Raw genomic sequence first — 25,774 nt, forward strand, 5'->3', positions numbered from 1 at the left:
CTGTCTTGGAAACTCTAGCAGTGGCATGCTGCCCCTCTTTACCTCACCTCAACCAATGTCTGCATCAGATACATTGGTTCACTGGAGTGACCGGGCGCTGTCTTGGAAACTCCAGCAGTGGCATGCTGCCCCTCGTTACCTCACCTCAACCAATGTCTGCATCAGATACATTGGTTCACTCGAGTGATGAGTCACTACCCAAATATAAGAAGTCTGCATAGCTAGGGTCCAACTTTACCTCACTAGATCATTCCTCTAAAAGTGAATATTTCCACCCCCTTTACCAACATTTTCTCCTATTTTGTTTCTCTTTTTCTTGAAAACCCATTCACTTTTGGAGACTTCTTTAGGCTGGGATATTTGCAAGTCGCAGCTTATTTTAACCTTGTATAGATTTGTACCTTCTACCTCGGCTATAAAAGTGAATTGATATCCTCAATCCATAGTTTCAATAATGACACTCCTCTTCTCGCAATGTTATAATCATAATTTGCAAATATTCAAAATCAACTTCTAAACCATTTGGGTATAAGACTGTTTGTTTCGTAGCTTGTTTCCCAAAGCAGTTCGGAAATGGTTTTGAAACCGTATTACATGTGTGTTGAAACAAGTGAAAAAGAGAGACAGAGAGACGGTTATTCTCCTGTGGTAAAAAATGAGAGAAGAAAAGAGATTAAGGAAAGAGATATATACTCATCTCTTCGAGAAGGAAAAGAAACACGGTTTGATTTTTCCTCCTGGTGAAAAGTAAGAGTTGTTTGGTGAGGAAGATAGAAAGGTGAGTTGTTCTTGGTTTTCTCTCTTGTGGTTTTCTTTTGAAAAGGAGGTTTTCTGTTCTGTATAAAGAAAGGGATTTGAGAGAGAAGTCTGTGAAGAGCAATGAGAATTACGGATTTATGGGATTGTGTAAATCCTGTTATAATCTTGTTATCTTTTCTCTAATAGTCGTAGGATAACGTTGATATCGCATGTGGATATACGTCATTGTGCCAAGACACTTAAATTGTGTGTTTATTGTGTGATGCTCTCTTGTGACCATTGTGGTTGCGTTTATTTTTGCTTCTGATCGTGTTCTTTGATGGGATTTTTGGGCCGACGGGATTTTTTCTCACAACGACAATATACCAATCACTTCTAGATACATTTAAAGAGGCATTTTTTCTTTATATTTATTTCATTCCTACATAGCCTCTTAAAACACAATGAATATTTCACTGACTTACAATTAGAACCCAATCCATCTATGGATTGAAATAGATATTTATACAGTCCTTATTTTCTTTTGTATTTAAATAGAAGCATCAAGTCCAGCGGTCTTACCACCTACCCTGGCTTAGAAAGCTGGGCACCCAGGGACAATGACACCTTTTTCAGTAGGACAAGAAGCCAAAGGGCAGCCATCCAAGTTTTCTCCCCACCAATTGAGGTTTACATTCTTGGACCCCAAGCATAGATACAAGAGTACTCCCATGAACGCTAGACCGGCGTCAAGCGCACCTGAGAGCACATAGTTGTGGCGCTGCCACCAGTTACGCCGATACCTATAGATGACAAAGCTAGAAAAGAATCCAACAATTATCCAACTTGTGTAATTTACAGCCGTGGCGTAGGGCATTATTCCTGTAGAACCTATAAGAATAGGCATGTTGATGAGGCAGATCCATTCATGGCGAGGGAAGGCCTTGTGGGCAATCCAGACAAGGAGAGGAGCAATTGCACCGGCAAGAAAGAACCAGTTCACGCCGAAGTAGGTGCCGAGATCGCCGAAGATTCTGCGTGGGCCGATCACTCCCCAAATGACAGAGGCGCTGTAGAAAACAAGGTCAGCAGGGCAGGCCCATGGGCTATCTGGGGGGAGTAGAGCAGTCTCACATATGTTGGGGACAGTCTCCATGAGCCACCATGCAGTTCCCAAGTACACGAATGATGCTAAGATAGTCCCCACGATCTGTACATATGTATATATGGTGAGGGAAGTTTTGAAGTATGAATGATTAATAACACCAACTCTAACGTACCTTACGCATTTCAAGTTAGTTTGTTTCACATGTTACCAGAGCATTGCCTAAGGGCAAGTCCTGCATTCAAACCCCAACAACTCCTTGATATTAAAAATCCACGTACCAACCCAAAAGAGGAGCCACATGTGCCACGTGTACAGCCAACCTCAAAAAGGAGGGTCCACACGTGAGGGGACATAAATGATTAAATAACACCAACTCTAACATCTTAGGCTATTGGATTGTTTCACATATATAACTACAATCATCCCTTGTATGAACTGAGAATTTATATGGTATAAGGCCTTACCACAATAAGACCTTTGTACTGTGGAGGTACCACCCTTGATATCTGATCCAACAGCTAGCAGCTTCTCAAAAAATGAGCTACTGTTGGATCAAATATCAAGGGTGGTACCTCTACTGTATAGTTATGAGGCCTTGCACCATATAAAAACTCGTATAAACTATACTCTCAGACTTGCTTAGAATATATTTTTTGCTTGGTAAATGAATGTTCTAGCATTTGGCTAACTTATTTTTCATGAAAATATTTTCCTTATATCCAAGCACCCTTAAGTCTGACTCTTAAGCATCATGTTTCACAATTTAAAAAATTAAGCCAGGAAGGAAAGAAAAGGAGGAAGAGGGAAGTAACAAACCTGTGCCATGAACATTGTTCTTGGAGGAATCTTCATGTAATGACCGAGCTTGAGGTCTGTCAGGAATGTGAGGGCCTGTTCCATGCTAATATACCCATACACCTTGAAGCACATGTTGGCAATGGGGCGCCTCGGGTACAAATACCCTATGATATACTCGGTAATTATGTTCAAACCTGGTACCTGTATTACGATGAAATTAATCAGTTTTTGGTGTGTATAATAATCTTATAATATAAAATATATAAAAACTGGATTATATTTCCAACCCCTTTTGTTTCTTTTCCATAAACCGAGCTAGTAAAATGGCACACGTGACAATTTCTTTTGCCCAGAGTGCTCAAACCATATGTAAGATCCCACATTGGAAATGTTGAGAAAGTTCCTGGGATATGTGTGTGTGTGAACTCTTCTTCTTCCTGTGTAGACGTGTTTTCACCATCTCAAATGGGCGGGTCCCTACAGAGTGGGTTGGGTGGAAAGCAAAACCGGAGAGGGTGAGAGAAACCCTGAACGGGACAATATTTACATAGTGGAGTCTGGATGTGAGAAAATGGTATCAGTGCCTTACCTCCTGCAGTATGGTGTGCTAGCTGGGATGCTGGCCCCCAAAGGGGGTGGATTTTAAGATCCCACATCGGAAAGGGAGAGAAAGTTCTTAGGCTATATATGTGAACTCTCAATCTCCCTGTGCAGATGCATTTTCAGCATCTCCAAGGGACGGGCTCCGCGGAGTGGGTTAGGCACAGTTAATGCTGCTAGAAAACAAAACTGGGGAGGGTAAGAGACCCAGAACAGGACAATATCTACATAGTGGGGTCGGGGCGTGATACCATGTTTGGCAAACATGAATTTTTTAGGATATTACTTGCAAAAGGCACACAAAAGACAATGCAGGTGTGCGCGAGAGAGAGAGAGAGAGAGAGAGAGAGAGAGAGAGAGAGAGAGAGAGAGAGAGAGAGAGAGAGAGAACTTAGGATTTTAGGATTCAATGTAGAGTGTTTCAAATTTTAGGGATATTTTCGGATTTTATGATTCAAGGGATCACAGTCACTCTAATATGAAAACTTAGGTCCTTGTCTACTATAAGAACGCATTGCAAGTAAGGTTGCAACATGGGCCATGTTATACCCGGCCTGAGAATAACCTAGGTCAGATTTAGAATCATGGGTCTTTGGTTGGGTCGGGTTTCACGTTGAAAATATAGATCTTGAAAATATAGATCCAATCTCGCGTCAGGTCGGGTTTAGAGGGAAAAAAAAACCCCAAACTTGAAACCCGGCTTGACTCCTATAGGTGTACTATGAATTTCTTAAATATCTGTTGAATAACAACGACTCAACTCAACTCAACTCAACTAAGCCTTTCTTCCAAACTAGTGGGGATCGGCTAATGAATCCTTTAGAAAATTTTCATGAAGATGGTGAAAGGGTATACCTGGCTCAAATTGACTAAGTCTAATTTTGACACTAGTTGGGTTCATCTACGTGGATCATTTTCTTCCATTCTCTCCTATCCAAGGTCATGTTCTTTGTTATGTTCCTAACCATCAAGTCTTTCCTCAAGTTTCTACTCAAGTTATTTTCGGTTTGCCCGTACCTCTTTTTACTCCATCAACTTAGCACGAGTCAATTCTTCTCACTGGAGCATCCAAAGGCCTACGTTGGATATGCCCACACCATCTTAAGCGGTGCTCTCTCATCTTCTTCTCAATTGGTGCCATCCCCACCTTTTTACGGATGTCTTCATTTTTAATTCTATCTAACCTTGTGTAGCCGCACATCCATCTAAGCATTCACATCTCCACTACACTCATCTCATACACATGCTACTTCATCATGGCCCAACATTCTGAGCCGTATAGCATGGCTGGCCTCACAACTATCTTCTAAAACTTTCCCTTCAAGTTGGTAGGTATTTTAAGGTCATAGCATGCTTCCACTTCAACTAACCTGCTCTTATTATGTGGTTAAAATCCTCTTCAATCTTTCCTTCCTTATGTAGGATTGAACCAAGATAGCGAAATATATTCCTCTTATGTACCTCTTGTCCAGTCATATTTACTACATCCTCACCTCACGCCCTTACATTATTAAAGTTGCACTCCATATACTCTGTCTTAATCCTACTCAGTCTAAAACCTTTGGATTCCAAAGTAGTTATCCATAACTCTAACTTAGCATTAACTCTTGCTTTGGTTTCGTCAATTACTACTATGTCATCTGCAAATAACATACACCATGCCACCTCGTTCTTGATACCCTCCGTAAGTTCATCAATAACTAGCGTAAAAAGATAAGGGCTTACGGCTGATCCTTGGTGCAGTCCTATGGAAACTCACTAGACGTGCCATCTGTAGTTCTAGTTACTGCTCCATTGTACATATCCTTAATCATATCAATATATTTAGTAGGCACTTTTTTCCTCTAAATATCTGTTGAATAACATGAATTTTTTTTGATATATTGATATAATTGTTTGCATTGAGGTGATGTGGTCTGTGAAGTAAAAAAGTAGTTTCCTTCTCAAATTTAAGTACTTGGTGAATTAATTTTTGAAAAATTTGGTGTAAGATTGGATGTTTTCTATAATATTTGAAATTACCAATTATCCTAATGTCAACATTAAAAACCCAACCCGAGAAACTAACTCATGTAGGGTCAGGTTTATAAATTTTTGGTTTTCTAAAAACTCGACCCGCCCAACCTGAGTTGCAACCCTAAGGGGCAGTTTGGATACATGGATTTTAGAATCGTGGATTTCCTCAAAATCGTAGTTGGGAGACGAGAGAAGGAGACCTACTGCTTCACTTCTCTCTAGAATCTTGGATTTTAAGTAGAAATCCAGGTTTTAGAAATCTCTCCCACATCCTGAGATTTCTAAAACCTGGAAACATGGGATGATCTCCTGCTCTCTTGCTAACAGAAAGAAGGGTGAGTAAACTGAAAACGACGGCTGGTCTCCTTCTTCTCTCGTCTCCCAACTACGATTTGGAGGAAATCCAAGATTCTAAATCCGCGTATCCAAACGGCCCCTAAAGGAAGGTATTGGAGTTGTTTTTAGGAATATTGACATCATATACTCTTTTGCAGGCCCAATCCATAACATCCAATTCATAGAAGCGGAGGTTCAAGCTCTCCAACAAGGATTGACCATTTTCATCAGCGAGATGGAGGGTAGTTTGGAAGTTGATAGTGATTCCTCTTCTAACACAAATTTGTGGGCTAAAGGGATTTGGGACAGGCCATGGATACTAGCTAATCTCGGGATTAAAGATTTGAGTATGCGATTTGGGTATGCACCGTACTTTCTCTTTGTCTTTCATTCCTAGAAGCACCAAAGATTTGACTGGCCGTCTAGCCAAACTAGGAGCATCTAGTACCTCATATTATATGGGAGAATCTTTACCGAGTGCACAGCAATCATTTCTATATTTCTAAATAAAATTATTATTTTTCAAAAACAAATTAACAATGCCCCCGTAAAAAGTAGGAATGGACTTCACTTTATATATTATAGATAGCGAAAAGTGTTCAAGTGCAGGGAGCTCCCTGCGCTTAAGTGGCTTAAAAACCAACTGATTGGTCACCTATTGGTCCGTATAGTGGGTCCACCTTTGCGGGGTCCACAAAAAGTGACCAATCGGTGGCTTTTTAAGCCACTTTCCTCTTATAGATAAATAGATAGTATACACTACGCCCATTTTGTTTGTCATTTTCAGGAAGAAAATAAACAAAAAAAAAGTAGATGAAAAATGCTAGGAAAGTGTAGAAATAATTTTCCATGAGACTTTACAAGGAAGTCTTCATGAACTTTCTATATTGTAAGAACATCTGTCTTCTTCTTGAGCATAGAAATTATAACTAAGCCCCTCCTTTTACGTAATCTCAAAAAATAACTTCACCTTTGGTAATGGTAACTACCATCATTTTTTGCCCTTGAAAAATGACCAAGCCAACTATGAGCTAGAAAATTAAGAAAGAAAAAAAAAAAACAATATTCCAAGTGCATATATGGATAAGATACCTGGTTTGTTGTAGCGGCAATGATTCCGATCGGGAGGGTGAAGAAAAGGCCAATGGCGCACGCTAGCATAATGCCCCACCATGGCAATTGAAGCTGGTCATTGTAGTACTCACAAAAGAATATAGCGGAGACAATGTTCGTGCCAAGGATCCACATGAACCAAGACTCTGGAACTTGCTTGTACTTGCTCATAAGGCTCATGTGAACATCCATTTTCCTGTCTTGGGAGGCTGATTTGCTCAACATCCAAATTTCACTGTGAAAATGCGAGTGAATTTAATGAGATTTATCCATGTGAATCCTTTAGTGTCAGTTGCGACCAATTAGGCATTCCATATATTCGCACTAAATAAATTTTGCTTGTTTCTTTGTAACGGGATAAATGGGGTTTTCTTTCTTTCCTCTTCTTGGACAAGAGGCAAGGTTTTATGTCCTCCCGTAACTAATATTTTCCTATCAATAAAATTTAAGATGCCACCCCGGGTTGCTGGATAAATTCCAGGTTTTTTAAAAAAAATCCTTTAGGGCCCGTTTGGATGCTGAGAAGATTTTGATTTGGATTTCTCACATTTGCAGCCCTTTTTGCATTGTAATTTGGATCGGATCAAATTCTTGGATTTCTAATTCATCAGCTGACAGTGAAAAAAAAACAGATTTCTAAGTTTGCTGTGGAAATAAAAAATTGGAAATCCACAGATCTGGCAGTTTCCTTCACCCTCTTTGCACCTCAACCCCTCCCCTCCACTAGGAAGTACCCCCTTCCCCCTCTGTCTCCCTCTACATGAGCTGCCGGATCTATTCATTTTGTATTCAAAACTCAATTCCAAATCCAAATACAAAATGGGAGGTATCCAAACGGGCCCTTAGTGTTCATTTGATTACAAGGATTAGGGGCTGAAGTCGGAATCTGATACCAATAATCCAGCCAATTCCGGCATTTGTTTCCAAAAAAAGGACAAAATTAAGAGGGGAAGGGGGTGTTGGAAAAAACTTGGGTTGGGTCAGGTTGAACTCGGGTCGGGTTGGAAAAACGGGTTCCTCGGGTCGGGTCGGGTCATCCGCAACCCGACCCTAGTTGCACCCCTAGTGTTGTACCGGTTGTGAAGCCACAACCAGTAAAAAAGGATGAATTCATCTTTATAGGGGGTGAATTTATCACTGCCCTTTTTGTTTTCCTTATTTTTCAGCCCACTTAAGCACCATATCCTCATCCATACCCTCTCAAATCTCTCCCCTGCCACTCTCCCAAACCCTCTCTCAACAGTTGGTAAGCCAATTTTCCATGGAAAAAAAATTCATGTTGCCAAACATGGCAGTAAAATAGGAATTTTGAATCATACCTTCCATGGAAGAGGAAGACATGGACCACTGTGGCGGCGAGTGTGGCGAAGCCAACGCCATAAGTCATTGCAAAAGAGGTGCTAAGATAAAGAGGTCCGACCCTCTCGTAGGCATCAACGTCAAGGTGGAATTTAGAGTCGATGATGCTAGAAATGTTGTATTTATGTCCCGAAGATGTGTAGAGCCTACTGGAGAATATAGGGAAGGCCTTGGCCTTGTATATGTTGAGCCAATAAGTGATAGGTGTTAAGATGTAAATGATGAAGACATATCCTACGGCAATATTGGCCGTGGCAAACCACGGGCTAGCGAGCGGGCTTCCGAGGTAGGATGTGATAGTGGACCAATCGAGCCCAACGGCCCCAAGCCCAAGCCCACTGAGTCCTGACCCAAGTTGTTGGGCTAGGATAGAGTGTGGGAAGGTCCAACATACCCATGAGAGGGATGTTAGCATAGGAAAGAGGTAGCCAGGGAAGACATAGTAGGCAAAGCTGCAGATGAATGCAATAAGAAAGAATTGGTTCCTTGTCATTCCACCCTTTGGCCTTCCTTCCTTTTCATGTAACGCCCTGCAATTCTTATATTAGTCAGTGTATATAACAGCAGAAACAAAAGAAAATAAAACATCTAAACATTAAAGTGTAAAGAACATTCTTATTTGGTAAGGGACTCTTTTTGTATGCCACCAAAACACGGTTTTATTTAAGGATAACATTATTTTAGTTTAATCTTTATTTGCAAATGGGTCGTTAAGGCCTCTTTGGAAGCTACTAACTATATAATTTCTGGAGCTAAAATATCTATTATTTGCAAATAATTATATTTAAATTCAAATCCATTTGCAAATTGTTGGACTGTCTCAAAGTGGTGTCTTCTAGCATGAGAGTGGTCTCTTGGAGAGAGAGAGAGAGAGAAGAAAGTGTCTCTAGTCTGCCGACTAGAGATCGTTCTCTAGTCCGCCGATCAAAAACACATGGGTCCCACTTTATTTGGGTGATTATTTTTCTCTCACTTTGTATCGTCTCCTCGCTCAATTCTCACTCCCCTCACCTCTCTCTTAGTCTCTCAACACTAGGGGCATGTTTGGCTACCATGATTTTTTTTCATGATAAATTGGTGTCTACAAGTGTAGATGAGGATGAAGTTGCTGGTAATCAGGAAACAAAAAACAGGACAGCATTAGTGTCTCCGGTGATGAGAAGTGGCAAAAAATTAGGATACAAAAAAACTTTAGTCAAAATCCAATCAGCTGTTTCCTGATTTTTAGCCGCTTCTACAACTTTGTCGGATATTTTAATATTTTAAAACTTTAAATGCTTTGACCCCTGAATCAAATTTCAAAGGACTTGCAACGTTTCTCTTTTATATGCTTTCATAGCTCTTTAGTATTTTATGCGTTTTGGCGACTTTTATTCAATTTTTAATGCTTTATGCGTTACACTTGCTCTTTGCAACATTTTGATTTTGTTTTCAAGGGAGAGTCGGTGAGGAGGTAATATACCCTTCTACAGTGTATAAAGAGTCTTCCCTTAACATTCTCAGTTTGAAAAATTACACATGAGAAAATCAAAGGCTCTTCCCACTTCTTGCTACTGTTCTCTTCTTTTGGACCTTTGTCCTTTAACAAGTTATTGAGATTTACTTGATTTTGGAAGCTTTTGTAAGATCTTTCTTTTGGGCAATTTGTTTGGCACCGATCGTGTTTGCTAAGTCCGAGCCGGTGCGTGTACACCGACAAATACAAGAAGTGGTGTTGTATCCTGGAGATTGAGAATCCGATTGCATACCAAGCATGGTGGGGGCGATAACCTATCTTGAGGGTAGTGTTATTCCGTAATGTGCTCTACCACTAAATTCATTCCATTTTCTTACATATTTCCTTTGATCTTTGCTTAGGGATTTGTGGTTTACATTCGGGATCATCAAAGGTGATTTCTTATTTTCATTTCAATTACATATATCACTAGTTTTGTTGAACTAATCTACTTGACCCCAAACATTTATCCAACATAGTTTCCTGTATTTTGTTTCTTGGTTTTCAACCATACCCATCTCTAAGCACTTGGAGATCGCCAATTTATCATATAAAAAAAATCCTGACTGCCAAACGTGCCCTTGGTAAACTTTATTTATACCATGAAAAAATAATTTTGATGGTTTCAAACATGGCTCGTCCAACATACCTGAAGATTGAAACTTGAACGAGATTGCTGGGCCACCACATAGATGCTGGCTCCACCAGATAACGCCGGAGGATCCCAGCCCATCCAAATCCCAACAGCTACAATTTCAAAAAAAAAAAACAAACAAACAAAGTAAATAAATATTCAGAAACTAAATAATTTTCTCATACGAAATTTTTTGAAAAAAAAACCCCCACCTGAGTTGTTCGCACCAGAAACAGCGCAACCAAGAACGTGAGCTTCTTCTGGTAAAAGATCTTAACCGCGGAGACAATGTAAATGGAATAAACTGTACCAGCACCAGAATTTGCAAAGATGGTGATTAGGACATGTTCTTTGATATTGAATGGTCCAGGATTGAGCGTAAATTCCCATAGCTTTCCCTTGAAAAAGATCCTATTGGTGATCGCGGATGCCATGAGGTTTCCAATAGGCACCACGGCAATCTGCGCGGTGATAGAACTGATGGAAAGAGACTCCCTTGTAAACGAAAAGAATTGGTTGAGGAAAGATAGAATAATACATGAGAGAGTTCCCAACACCCACACTCGAAATGTGACCACCGGGAGGGTCGGGTCATCAGTGATCGGCACTGTCAATTCAACTTGCACTATTGCAGAGTTATCAGTCGGGTCATCGGTGATCGGCACAATCAATTCAACCTGCTCGATTGAAGAGTTATCGGTCTGGTCATCAATGATCCGCACTGTTAATTCAACCTGCTCGATTGAAGAGTTATCGGACAACTCTGAAGAGTGTTCCTGTGAAGCATTCTCAGCCATTGATGATGGTTGCTGTTTCGAACTGCATTTTGGTGAAAATGTTAGGGAAAAAGAAGCAAAGAAACAGAAACAACAGAAGCTAACGTGGGTTCGGTCTTAGACATACATCCACAAAGGGCAAATACAACTTCCTGTTGGGACCCGGTTAGAAGTAGAACTCACCCTTTATAGCTAGTCGTTGAGGGGAGGATGCCCAAGCCCCAATAAGCTCATCCGCATGTTGAAAACAAAGATCAAAGCAATAAGGAAAGGACCCAAAAAAAAAAACACAAAAGCCTCAAACCCACAAAACAGTAGAGAAAGCGAATTTTCTCTTTGAATATAATATTCAAAACCCTAAACCGTACACCCCGCTTCTCGACTTCATTTAACGTCTTTTTCTCTCTAGTCTCTACTGTTGACATTTTGGCTACCTTTTTTGTAAACAGAAACAATAAAAAATCCCATTCTAAGACCATAATCGCTTTCTAAAACTAAATAAGTAAATTAATACTCTTATTGGACTCTTATTAGACTCCTTGCTAAATACATTCCCTTTGCTTGTGCTTTGATTAAAGTCAAACATGACCACAATTAACTCTTACCATATACAGTTTTTATCTCCCACAAAAAATTAGAAACTTAAACTATGACTCCTAATTACCAAAATTAAACTATGAAAGAAAATTAGAAGCTTCCAAATTAAAATCCTCAGCACTGACTCTCTACAAGTCATGCCAAGCTCCTCTCTAAACTTCACAAACTTCTTATAACTTAGCCCTTCGAAAGTAGCAAAGGGCTACGAACACACGAGCCTTCATAACTTTGGCCGATTGACTAAACATTTTATCGTAATCCTGCTTGTACCTCTAAGAGAATCCTCGAGCAACAAGTCTCTCCTTGAACCTCTCTACCGTTCCATTCGCTTTGGTCTTTGCCTTGTGCACCCACTTATGTGAAATAGGCAACATTCTAGTAGGTACTGGAATTCGATCCCACGTTTCGTTCTGCTTCATGGCTATGATCTCCTCTTCCATTGCTTCTTTCCATTTAGGAATACTTTCGGCTTCTTCAAAAGATGTCGGTTCGGTAATACCGACTTCTTTAATTGGTGTCGTTACGTACGCCACATCTGGAAATTTTAGACTTTCTGAGCTTTCTTCTCTGGGGCATCACCTCCTCCTGAGGTTTTTTTATTCGACATCACCTCCACTAGAGTCATTGTCAAACGGAATGTCTGTCGCGTGATTCGAGCATTCCGAATCAATTGTTCGATCACCATCGTTTGTGTCCTCCAAACTTGCGACATCCATGACTTTTGTAGTCATAAGAAAAGTTTCACAAGCATCAACTTTTTATTCTTCGACAAAGATAAAAGCACAGCATCCCTCATCACTATCATACTTTTGATTATCTTCATACGTTGCAAAGTTACCTTCCTCCTTCTTCTTTGGTGCACTTCGATCCTTGGCAAAGTGGCCTGACTTACCACAATTGCAGCATGCCCATCATTGTCCCTTGTTCCGAATTTGTTTCTCATAACCACGACCGCTTGAGACTTCCCCGTCATCAGAACTTTGTTGCTTTTGATCTAATCTAGCCTCTGCTTTACTTTTCTTATTCTTGGAATTCTGAAACTTCATTCCTTAGCTAGCAAAGAGAACTTCCTTGCTAGTTATCCTTTATCATAGATCCATCCATCTGCTTGGATAGACTCTCTTGATTTTCCAAGAAACTCTCCAATTCAATTAATGTTGGTCGAATCGGCCATCCTTGGATTGTTGTTATGAAACCGTTGTACTCGTGTTTCAATCCTCGAATTATAATCCTCCGCATTCGCGTCTTTAAAATTCTAGACTCTTTATCAAGTGTGATATTTCATGACAGATCTTCCTCACGTTCATGAATATTTGGGAATCACGACATTCCCTCATGATATGGAGCATATCTTGCTTTCGAGCACATGTAGCCTTCCACTTTAATTCTTGTACCAGCTTGTTATGAATGGTTCATCAGGTGGTTGACAACATCCACCTAGTGAGGGGTAGTTGTCTTAGATGGGTTTGTGTGATTGGTGGGTATGGGTTCATTGTGGGAATGAGAAGTCTCTCCAGATTAAAGTCTTCCAATGAAATTAATATTATATGTTAATATGATATTGAATGTACCTAAATTATAAAATATGATGGAAATGGAATATTATCACTTAATATGATATTGAATGGACCAAAATGATAAGATATGATGGAAATGGAAAGTCTCTCCTTAGCCTAAAAGGAGATGGAAGTTATTGGAAAATAAGCAACCACCACCATAAGGGAGTATAAATATCACCTGATAAATCAAGAAAAGTCATTCTGACGAGAAAAATTGACAAGTCCACACCCTCCCGAGAGAACATCAGCATGTCCCTTGGTTTATCGAACCCTAAACTCTCTCCTATCTTACCCTGTGTACATCCATCTGCTCATCCTGAGTTTTACACATACCTAAGTATTCCTCGTGAGATATTCAGAATCAAGAGATAGATGAATTGATCTCACTAGTTTCTCTGAGAAACATGTTGACAAGGGAAAGGGAGATTATTTTGCTGGATTTCCCAATTAAGCATCTCCCACCTCCACTGTTTGTTTGCCAGTCACATGGGACTGCGAAAAAAATTTAGCTCGATCCCTTGGGATTTTAGTATCCATTCTCTTCCCTTTCAACCTTTCTTGTGTGACTTAGAAACCGGTGGTTGCCGACTACAGACTACAGACTGCCATGAAGACAGCCATAAAAATGGAAAGAAGGAGAGAGAGAGGGAAAAAAAGAGAAAATGGGAGAGAAGAGACAAGAAGAAGAAGAAGAAGAGGGTTTTTCTTTCTTGTGTTTAGGGTTTTGATTTGAGATCAAAACCTAGGGCCTATTTTAGGGCGTTCTTCTTGAAGATTTTCAGTTCTCCATGTATTTCTCTTTTTAATGATAGATAGGAGAAAGGAATATGCATCCTCACGTATCCCACAACCTTCAATATCTTTTACCAAATTTTCTACTTATTTTTCATGGTCTCACCAAATTTTAACAACACTATAAAATACCACAACAGGATACATTTATTTGTAAAATTTTATGAAGGTTGAGATGTGGGCTGTTAGTCTTTCTTCGGCTTTGGCCTTTGGTTATGGCTTGGGATGTGTGTTACCAGGTTTTTTTTTTCTCAAACTCCCCATCATACTGTTTAATGATCTGAGATGATAATTTGATGTCTCACCATTAATATATACTACAGTTCTACAGTCTTATGTTGGATTTTGATTTGAAGCATTTGATTATTCTTTTATGCCCTGTTTGGATTGCAGGAAAAAAAAATCTCTACATAAATAGCTTCAAGGCGGGTATAATTGGCGATTTTGAAGGGTGAGTTGTGGTGAGTGGTGAGTATAACGGCTTTGGGTCTAGCTTATTACCCGGGTCCGTTTTTTCTCAAATTCCCCAAATTCACGTATTGTACATGCTTACTGATCCGAGATGATAATTTGGTGTTTCCCCATTATAATAGATTATAGTTCTACATGCTTATGTTTCTCTTCAAATCTGTGGATAAAGACCCGGGCAAAGAATTCTCAGTTTCTCACTCAGTCAACTACACTAACAGATAATCTCTCTCTCTCTCTCACTGGATATTTGTTACAAATCTCTTTCTCTCTAAACGGAAAATAGGGGACATTAGACATTGAATCACTCTAACTCTCAGATACTCTCCGTCAATTACGTTCTTTTGCAAATCTTTCTTTCACGGTCTCTTTCTCAGTTTTCGGACTTTTGGAAACCGTATTAGTTTTCTTAACTTTTTCCTGAGTTTTGGAAACCGTATTAGTTTTCTTTTTCTTTGTTTTTAATGGGCAATTAGTTTTCTTTACTGTCCTATAAAAAAGAACAAAATCTTTGTGCCTATTTACAATGCGAGCCAAAGAATGAACGGTTTGGATCATCCTAAGAAGTAGGCCCCACTGCACTCTTTTGAAAATACATGACTTCAGACGCACACAGCATATAGATTCTCAGTTTGGTAATTGGTATACAACTACAACCCAGTGGGGCCTATAATTATGATGACATATATGATTTGAATTGCCTAATGAATTCAATTTTAAGCCACATCTAGGTCGTGGGGCCTAAAATATGAATGGTCTAGATCATTGTGTCATGTAGGGGGCTCCAAGTCACAAGAAATAGTGCTAAGTTGTCCAAAGTCACCATCAATCTTTAACGCAGGAATATCATGCAAGTTGTCCACAGTCACCATCAATCTTTAACGCAGGAATATCATGCAAAACTCCCATGATTTTTTTGTATAATAGGAATTCAAATATGATTAGACAACTTAAGTTTTGTATAATACGAATTCAAATATGATTAGACAACTTAAGATGCTTGAATAAAACTCTGAAGGCTTAAGGCCTTTGGGTACCTCTAAATGTTATTTCCAAACCGTGCAACGCACAGTTGGTCCCACTAGTTACTATTTAAAGAAAAATTCAAAAGTCAATCATCGATTCGCCTGAGTTGACTTTATCTTGCAATGGCCAAATCCTCATCTCAGTATGAGTTTAGTAGGGGTGCAACACGGGTCGGCTTGGATCGGGTTGAGGTCAACCCTAATCCAACCCGAGATAGCATTCCCTCAACCCTAACATAGCCAAACCCAACCCGAGCATCGGTTGGGGATGGTCAATCCCAACCCAACCCGCCTCTAAATCTCTCAACCCTAACCCAACCCATCTAACCCGAAATCGGGTCGGGTTGGTTCGGGTTCACCTTGAGATAAACAGAAAAATACAATAACCCAAAGAAAATCAAGATCGAATCAGAGATGGAGGTTGGGTTCAGGTTGGTTTGGGTTGCCAAGGCCTCAACCCTAACCCAACCCAAATTTAAATAGGGTTGGGTTTTCCCAACCCGAGCCAAAAACGGGTTGAACCCGTTGGGTTCGGGTTGAGCCCGACCCAAGTTGCACCCCTAGAGTTAAGCCATGCCGGATCAATCAAAAGTACTCCTTTTATTGTCCCGATTTAACAGAAAAGTGATTCCAATAACCGAGTTGATGCCGTTTTGGGTTTAACAAGTTATCGCCCTCTAACTTAGCCAAATGCGATGAGCTTTTTTGCGGTGGGGATCGATTGGGAAACCAGATCAACGGATGTGATCCAGGTGGTCCCCTTAACCGTTTGGATAATGCAATGCAATCATAAGAGTCTTAAGTAATATAGAAAAAATTCGCAACTGTTTAGAAGATCAGAAAATGATATTGTCATACCTAAGGATTCTTGGAAAGTAGTTTTTTAGATTAACCAGGTCCTTGCATGCATTCTATCTACCTTCTCTTGTAGGCTTCTTCTCTTGTAGGCTTCATCAACACTGCTAGCAAATTACAGTGTTAGAGAAAAACAGCAACATAAAATATAGGGAAATGTTATCAGCACTACTGTCTTTTGATGATCGCATTCCTCACATTATTAAAAGTATGGTATGGACCGAACCATAAGATAATCCAAACCGGTCCATTAGATGGACGACAGCCTAAATAGGTTGTGCTCCAAATATCATTTCCATAGACTGATCCTAATTCTACGATCTGAATGTTAGAGGGTTGATCCTAACTCTCTATAGATCGGAGGCTTAGGATCAACCTATGGAAATGATTTTTGGGGCACAACCTATTTAGGATGTGGCCCATCTAATGGACGGTTTGGATCGTCCTATGGTGCGGTCCATACCATACTTTTAATAAAGTAAGGAGTGCGATCATTAAAATACAGTAGTGCTGATAACATTACCCAAAATATATAACAAAAAAAAACAGAGTATAAAAAAGAAAAAATAGCCACACCTTAACCATTTTATTCTTCCCTGTAGAAGCCAAAAAGAAAAACAAGAAGTGAGGTTATGGAGTGTTCTTAATGAGCATAGAGAGAGGCATTTCCTTCCTTTATATGATAAGTCTGAGCACAGGTGGGGACATTCATTAAACTCTAAACGCGTTAAGTCAAGGTCTTCACTCCACTCCAACTATGTGCCCCACCTCAAGAGATCGAGGTAGGGGTGTAAATGGATCGAATTCGAATCGGATAGTGCTATATCCGAATTCGAATTCGATTACAATATTCAATATCCGTATCCGTATCCGTATCTGAATCCGACGGATAATTATTATTCGTTACCGAATTCGCATCCGACGGATATTATTCGAATTCGGATATTATCCGTATCCGTTTATCCAGATTCAAATCATATCCGAATATCCAAATTCGAATAAATCATATCCGAATGTCCGAATTCGTATCCATATCCGAATTCGATTCATGTCTGTAACTTTAAATTAACTAGTTAAATATCCAAAATTATCTAATTGAAGTTGAATTCGAATGCGAATATCCGCATCCCTAACCAGATATCCGAGTTTGCATGCGAATCCGGATATACGAATTCGGATATATGGATACGGATGCGGATATTCGGGATAAACGGATGTACGTATCGGATTCGGATGTTAAACGGATCGGATGCACCATTTACTAGATCCGGATCGTTAAGAACAGGATATCTCCTAAACGGATTCGGATAATATCCGCTTGAAGCGGATTCGGATACTATTCGCTTTAAACGGATTCGGATGCGGACGGTAATCAAATTTTTGAGTATCCATTTACACCCCTAGATCGAGGGAAAGTACCGGAACAAGATGTTTCTGTTGACTTTTTATTTAATTTAAAAATAAGTCATTTAGAAATTCAAAAATTGTGTATTTATTTTATACAAATGGTCACATTTATTTTAAAAGAGAAGAGAAGTGTCTCTTCAAGTGTCTCTTCGTCTCTTCAAAATCCCTCTTCAATTCCTATAAATAGATATACATGTATTCGTAGGAAGTGGCTTTTCTTTCTTCCAATTTGTTCCTCTCCTTCCCACTGGTCAATACTGCATAAAGCGTGTTCTAGGCATCCGGGTAGCATGAGTGCACACCTCCTGGAGCGGAGTTGTTGTATCCTGGAGACATACGCCGGAGTTCCCATATTGCATCACGATTCATCGTATGTGGGGGCGATACTTATCTCAAGGACATCGGAATTAGATCCGTGCTTTGACTCAAAAGATAAGTTCCTTCCTCGTTTCTTTTTACAGGTTGATTCCCTCGGCAGATTGGATTTCTTTTTTATATTAATATTCTGGTAGGGGTCCTGCCTAACCCAGCTTAGTTATAAATAAAAAAAAGTCAGCCGCAAAATGCCTTTCGGTGAAATCCCCTAGCAAATCCCAGATAACATAAAACCTAGGCATGCTCCCATGAAACCAATTTTAAATAGGTATTTTCTATTCACTAGTGCTTAGGGATTATTGTTGTTATCTCAAATCTCTTCCACTCAACTCTGTATTTATCTAGGAAGCCAATACAGCACCTTCAATTTATTATCGGCTAAGAATCTTTCTCTCTTAGAACCACGAAACCCAGCCGACGGCTATCCTTGGCCAAGTGTCAGTGCCTGCCATCACATCACTACAGTAGTCACATTTAACGAACGATCGATTTTTGGGTCCCATACTTGTGAATTTATATGTGGAAACCAATCTTTCAGTCCCCCACTTGTGGTTTTATATGTGGAAACATTTGATCTTCTACAACATCGTAAGACGACTCACAGGTCTTGGTCTCACGCGGAATTGAAAACACGATAAGAGAAAAAAAAAAAAAAAAACTGAACTATAATAACATTCCGCAGCTGTTTAAATAATAACAAACAAGATGAGTTAGTGAATTTATCAAAACATGGTGGTGCCAATACTAGTTGCCAGGGATAGAGCTAGAAATTTTCTTAAGAGGGGGCTGGTAAAATGGTTAAAAGTACTCCTTAATGTTGGCTCAGATGATGGTTAGATTAATTCTTTAAACCATATTCCTATCCAGTGGACGGTTCAGAGTAATCAAAAGTAGTTATAAGTGGTACTCAATCATTCTTCACACCCATGTACCTCATAAGCGCAGACACATGGCCTTTCTATAAACAACATAAAGAGACTATCTTTTTCTTCACAACTCTTAACAACAAATCACAAAAAATTCCTATTTTCAAGGGAGCAATTGCCTATTCTATCCTTAATGAAAGATGGAGTTTTGTTATGATTAAAACTTCAACGATACTATTAAGGACAAATTCCTAGTCTCTCTCTTTCTCTCTCTCATAGATAAAATAAATAAGAAAATGCACCCTCCGATCACTGTCATAGGGTAAAGAATACTTCGATCACCGTAGAAGGGGATGATATTTACTTTGATCTGTCATAGTCGAGTTTATAAGAGCGAAACTAGAAAATAGTCCTGAATGGGCTAATCTTAGAAATCAAAAAGCCTAGTGGCCTATTTTCATTCAATAATTCTAAGAAGTCACTTTTAATGCTTTGATAATATCTATTTGTAAGAAAAAGAAACAATAAAAGCTAACTTCAGACCTAAGCAATTAATCTCAATTGTTATCTAAAGTAACTTAAATAAAAGCTAAAACTTAACAAAAATAAACCAAAAATAGCCCACCATATAGATATGTACTATGTTGAAAAATCACTCATAACTTCCTCAAATCACTTGACCTTTGACTTGTTAGATAGGTAATCGAAAAGACATTCTAATGATACCAAAATCAATCCAAATTAACAAGATTTAATGCCTAAAAAATATGATACAAATAAAATGATGGAAATAAAACTTGACGAACAAGAGACTCATTCCCCGCTTTTTAGTCAATGAAAAACCACACATTCGTTGTGGTTTTTGCGTGGATCATTCTCCTCTAGTTCAAAAAAAAATATCCTTGAGTTTTGAAGTATCGAAAAAATATTCTTCAACTGAAACTCACGAGGATTCACCACGCATCATAAATATACAGTGTAGGCTTCAACGAAGATTCTAATAAAAATTAATTAATATAAATTAATGAAAAATTCGATGTAATTTTTTTCTCTCTCCCATCTTTCCAATCTCCATTGGTCTACTTAGACCCGATTTCTTTTTCGTTCTTCATTCATGGTTTCATAGAGCACATTAACCATCACATTAAGGGTGCATTTGGATTGTCGGAATTGGAAATCGGGATCGGTATCCAAGTCCAATTTAGGTGATTCTAGCGTTTGGTTTTGTTTGCAAAATGAAATGGGAAACGATACTTAATTCCAATTGGAAAAAAACAAGGGAATATTTGGCGCTTTTTTTCTGGCCAAGGGGGTGGTATTCTAATTCCTGAAATGGGGAGAAAAACGGTGTTAAATCTCCTCCGAATGGCACTTGACCAAATCCAGGTGAAAAATGACTAAAATACGCCAATGATATAAAAAGTGATCAAAATACACCAATCAGGTAAATATGACCGAAATACCCCGCATCATGGAAAATGATAGAAATACTCCTATATCGAATGGGAAATGACCAAAATTCCTGGAAAATGACTAAAATACTCTGATGACATAAAAATAATCAAACCCTCCTAAAGGGTAAAATGACTGGAATAGCCCCGAGTAATGAAAAATAATTGAAATACCCCAATATTGGGTAAAAATGACGAAAATGCCACTGAGTCATGCTAAATAAATAATATCACCCATGATATAAAAATGATTAGAATACCCCATATCGTGTAAAAATGGCCAGAATACCCCTAAGTCATGAAAAAGACCAAGATACCCCTAGTCATGGAAAATGACTAAAATACCCCTATGACATAAAAATGATCCAGATACTACATATTGGGTAAAAATGACCAGAACAACCCTAAATAGTAGAAAATGACAAAAATACCGCTTATATTGGATAAAATGATCAAAATATCCTTGAGTCAAGGAAAATTACTACAATACCCCTATTACATAAAATGATCGAGATACCACATCAGGTAAAAATGACAAGAATACCCTGGGTCATGGAAAATGACTAAAATAACACTATGGGATAAAATGATTAAAATATCCCATATCGGGTAACAATGGCCAGCATACCCCTAGTCATGAAAAATGACTAAAATACCTCCATGACATAAAAATGATCAAAATATCCCTATCATATAGACCACACTACCCTTGAGTTATGGAAAATAACTTAAATACCCCTAATCGAGTAAAAATTAGAAAAATACCCCTAAGTCGTGGAAAATGACTAAACTACTCCCATGATATAAAAATGATCAAAATACGCCATATCGGGTAAAAATGACCATTATACCACTTAGTCATAAAAATGACCAAAATACCCCTAGTTATGGAAAATGACTAAAATGCCCCCATGATAAAAATGATTAAAATACGCCAATCGAGTAAAACTAAGCGGATTGCCCATTAGTCATGAAAAATGACCAAAATGCCACTAGTTATGAAAACATGTGATGAAGCATGTTGTTGCATATGGGATGTGTGTTTTAATGCCTAGTTATTTGTATGGCCTTTAAATTACTATGAGAGTGAACTTATTATTATGGATCTGATTTTGTTATCTTAGCCATGACATTTCTACTGTGTCAATGTCTTAGTAATATATATTCTTTTACACTTTAGTAAAAGAGTCTTATTGATTAAGATATTATGAAATATTTATTGAAAATTTAATTCTATTCCGATGTTGGTTTGGATGGTACCAAATGCTAGAATTGGAATCATGATTGATTCCCTAGATGAATTCCAGTGCTTACACAAACACTAGAATTTGAATCGATATTCCGTTTACAGGGGGATTGTGATACCGATATTGACTACCGCAATTCAAATGCACCCTAAGTGTTTCATTGATGACTTTATCACCATCAAAAGCAAATGACTCATTATCTAAATTTTAGCCAATGATTAAATATCAATTATTTGAATATTCATCATATATTGAGCTGACTCCGAATCTACGAGTTTTTGCCCTAAGTAATAATAAAATTATTTCAAGTCTGGTGCTACCTTTAATTATTAGTATTCAACAACTCTCATTGAAGTAATCGAAGTTACTTTGTAGCCATCGTGAATCCATGCAAACATCACTACCAAACTTTTTCTTCAACCTAAGGAAAAAATCTGCTCTAATACCAACTTAATGCCAGGGGATAAAGAAGATACAATCCAAGAAACTAAGAAAAAACCTTCAACCAACCTACCCTATAATTTTTTCCAGAATCGTTACACAGAATATTAGGAAATATTAATGTAGCTTCATAAAATCTGGAAAAAAAAAACCCTACTCAACGTTATCTTCTTCTCTTTATACAAATTATGAGAATCCAACTAAGAATAGAATTCTAACTACTTAAATATGGGAGACTACAACTTGTTTTAAACTCCTAGTAAAATCGACTTTATAAAGACCCTCATATAACTTTCAAACATTATTGTTTTAGTTGCTAAAGGAAATGAGGAACTAAGAAACGTAATCTTTGAAATATGAAGGTTTCTTAATAACTCTTTTGTGTTGGATATTCAGGATAAGATCGCTCACCAAAAGATGTGGCTGCATCGATCAAAGCCGCCTAGTTGAGAAGGACTCTCCCTCAAGGCCGAATGATATTGGCGTAGCCGGAAGTGCGAAGAACGAGTCGGGGTTGATTGCCGTCGACCTCTGATCGAATAAACCTTCGAATTCACGAAAGGTGCTCTTTGAATCCACAAAGAAACCACCTTTCTCACTAAGAAGAAAGGAGAAAATTTTCTTTATTTAAATAAACAAACATAATAATCCCTTGTACATTCACGTAATTGATTTTATAGGAGAGAACTCCCACTACACTTAAACATTTAGGGAAAAAGATACTAGTTAAAGAAAAGGCAACATGCCTTGTTGGTCTAATACAAGTAAATAGCAAGAATATAAAAAAGTAACCGAACCCCTAGTACAAGAAAGAAAGTAAAATGTAGATATTGACTCTTTCTAAAAAAGTGAATATTTAGAGATGTGTTGCTTTTTTTTTCCTCCCAATTATGTCAAGAGATGTGGGTTACTTTTGGAAAATTGAAATTTTTTGGCAATTTCCAAATTGTCATGCCTCGCAGCCCACGTCATTCCCCTCCACTTGAGGAGAACTCGACCTCGAGTTCATGTTCACTGGCAATGCCGTCGTAGCTTCTCCAACTTCAAAGACCTTACAACGCCGATGCTTTTCTTTTTTAACGTTGTACTTAGCTTTAGGCGGGAGTAGGCCTCTTTGGTTTCCTTTTGACTCCATCACGAATCACTTTCTTCTTGGATTTGGCAAAGGATTCTTTTACCGTCAAACATGATTGCCCCTCCACTTGAGAACCCTTGGGGTCCTTCTCATCCGCCAATTGTTGAAGTGCATAACTCTTGTTGTTTTGTCGAACAACAAAGACATTATCTCTCCCCTTATGAATTGAATCCCTGTCAAATTGTTAAGGCCTCCCCAACAAAAGATGACATGTATCCATATTGATAACATCACATAAAATTTCATCCTTGTAAGCACCAATTTCAAAAGGAATACGACAACGTTCAGTTATCTTCTTTCTGTTACCCTTTGAAATCCAATCGAGCTTGTAGGAAGTAGGGTGTTTTTCTGTCTTTAACTTTAGTTTCTTCACCATGTCCTTTGACGCATAATTCTCCATGCTACGTCCATCAATGATGACGTTGCAAATCCTTTCTTTGACCATACACTTGCATTTGAAGAGATTGTTGCATTGCTTAAATTCCTCTACTTTCGAGGTGCACATAACTCGATGCATCACCAAGGATCGTCATAGAGCACAAGTAGTAGGAATGAGATCTTCTTCCGAATTTTGTTGCTCTTCATGCTCTTCTTCATCTTCTTCATGTCTGTCACCGACTACTAGATTTGTAGTATGCCGACCGCGTTTGGGACACTCGTTGGATTTGTGACCCAATTGGTTGCACTTGTAGCATATGATCCGCTGATCGAACTGCGACTCATATGGATCTCGTCGTGGAACTTGGGTCGTTGCCGAAGTAGATGGAATATCTCCACGTCCTCTTCCTCGGGTCGGAAATGCTTGGGCAAACTTGCTTACCCCAACATGAGGATCCAAAACGGCCTTCTCTTCCGCTGTCGGAATCGTCATCTGCGGTGTCTCTACCATGGTTTGACTCATGTAAAAATCCCTCTGAGGCGAACGGTTGAACATGGTCTCAACTTGTTCAGCCATCTTTACTACCTCAGATAGTGTCCAAATTGGGCGGAGAGCGATTTGATCATCAATTGCTTGGCGAAGACCTCCTTTATGAGTGCCACTCGTTGTGCCTCGGTTTCCAAAATATCGTTTATGGACGATAGTCGGTAGAACTCTTCTGTATAATCTCCCTGCGCTCAATAGGATTTAACAGTGCCAATTGCTTTGCTATTCGATTAATGGTAGCCTGGAGAGTGTTAAACATCTCCACCGTCATGGTTTCTTGATTTTCCCGTTCTCCGTGGGAAGCCATGTATGAAAAGTAGCAGGGCTTTGATACCACCTGGCATAGCCGGAAGCGGGAAGAACGAGTCGGGGGTTGATTGCCGTCGACCTCTGATCGAATAAACCTTCGAATCCAAGAAGGGTGCTCTTTGAATCTTCAAAGAGTAAGATAAACGAACTTTCTCACTAACAAGAAATGAGAAAATTTTCTTTATTTCAATAAACAAACATAATAATCCCTTGTACATTCACATAATTGATTTTATAGGAAAGAACTCCTACTACACTTAAACATTTAGAGAAAAAGAAACTAGCTAAAGAAAAGGTAACCTAACAAGTAAATAGCAAGAATATAAAAAAAGTAACCTAACCCCTAGTACAAGAAAGAAAGTAAAAAGTAGATATTGACTCTTTCTAAAAAAGTAAATATTTAGAGTTGTGTTGCTTTTTTTTCCTCGTCCCAATTATGTCAAGAGATGTGGGTTACTTTTGGAAAATTGAAATTTTTTGGCAATTTCCAAATTGCCATGCCTTGCAGCCCACGTCAGAAATCATCATCTCCTTGATATGCCTCCAAATCAACTTTGTTGAAAGCAGTAGAAACTCACATATCGCTAGGTAGATTAATCATATACGCATTCTTATCAATACACTTGCATACACGAAATAGTTCATCAACTCAGTCTTACAATTGCCATGTTTATTTCTTGGAAATCTTTCCTTCCACATGTTGATCCAAATAAGGCCTCCTTTAAATTTCAAGTACATCTTATCAATCAATTCTTTGTATTTTTTGTTGCTTTCTTCTAACCTCTTTCGAACCTGCTCATGCAATTTTTTGATATTCGGCAATATCTCCACTAAAACAATCCAAGTAAGGTAAATGAACTAATAGACTATTTGAATTCTGAACACACTACTTCAAATGGATTCATGCAAATCGATTGATCCTTTTACTTATTGTAGGTGAAATTAGCTTGAGCTAAAACATCACTCCAATTTCTCTTATTTTCACTTACTATCACAACAAGTTTTCCAACGATTGGTTGATAGCTTCGGTTTGTCCATCCATCTGTGAATGATGAGAACTTCTAAATTGTAACTTACCACCCATGTAATTTATAATCTTTGGGAAACTTGTGGTAAAAACAGAGAGAAGGAAAGAGAATAAGGAATGACATACTGGTCATTTTGGAGAAAATAAAGAGAGACGATATGATTTTTCCTCTTGGTGGAAAGAAGAGAAGTAGATTTCTTGTGTGGTGAAGAAGATAGAAATTAAAGGTGAGTTGTTCTTCTCACTGGTGGTTTCCTTTTGCAATATAAAAGGGAGTTTTCTTTCTTGTGAGATCCCACATCGGAAAGGGAGGAAAAGTTGA

The 25,774-nt window shown here is 38.6% G+C and overlaps 1 protein-coding gene across 2 annotated transcripts; it reads right to left on the reverse strand.

Moving 5' to 3' along the window:
* Positions 1–1,192: 1,192 nt before the first annotated feature.
* LOC143876559 (oligopeptide transporter 7-like) lies at positions 1,193–16,980 on the reverse strand. 2 transcript variants are annotated; one of them, XM_077378277.1, is made up of 9 exons: positions 16,846–16,980; positions 16,272–16,373; positions 11,157–11,210; positions 10,410–11,016; positions 10,213–10,310; positions 8,029–8,598; positions 6,689–6,944; positions 2,663–2,845; positions 1,193–1,948 (listed from the first exon to the last, which is right to left on the reverse strand). In XM_077378277.1, the coding sequence occupies exons 4-9, from the start codon at positions 10,992–10,994 to the stop codon at positions 1,334–1,336; spliced, it is 2,307 nt and encodes a 768-aa protein (XP_077234392.1). In that variant the 5' UTR covers positions 10,995–11,016; positions 11,157–11,210; positions 16,272–16,373; positions 16,846–16,980; the 3' UTR covers positions 1,193–1,333. The 2 variants fall into 2 exon arrangements, with proteins under 2 accessions (XP_077234392.1, XP_077234385.1); XM_077378270.1 differs by lacking the exon at positions 11,157–11,210 and having other exon boundaries at positions 16,273–16,373.
* Positions 16,981–25,774: the final 8,794 nt, after the last annotated feature.

This window comes from Tasmannia lanceolata, unplaced genomic scaffold (genome assembly GCF_043159265.1).
Source record: "Tasmannia lanceolata isolate RefF3 unplaced genomic scaffold, GAP_Taslan_0.1 ptg000002l, whole genome shotgun sequence".
NCBI lineage: Eukaryota > Viridiplantae > Streptophyta > Magnoliopsida > Canellales > Winteraceae > Tasmannia > Tasmannia lanceolata.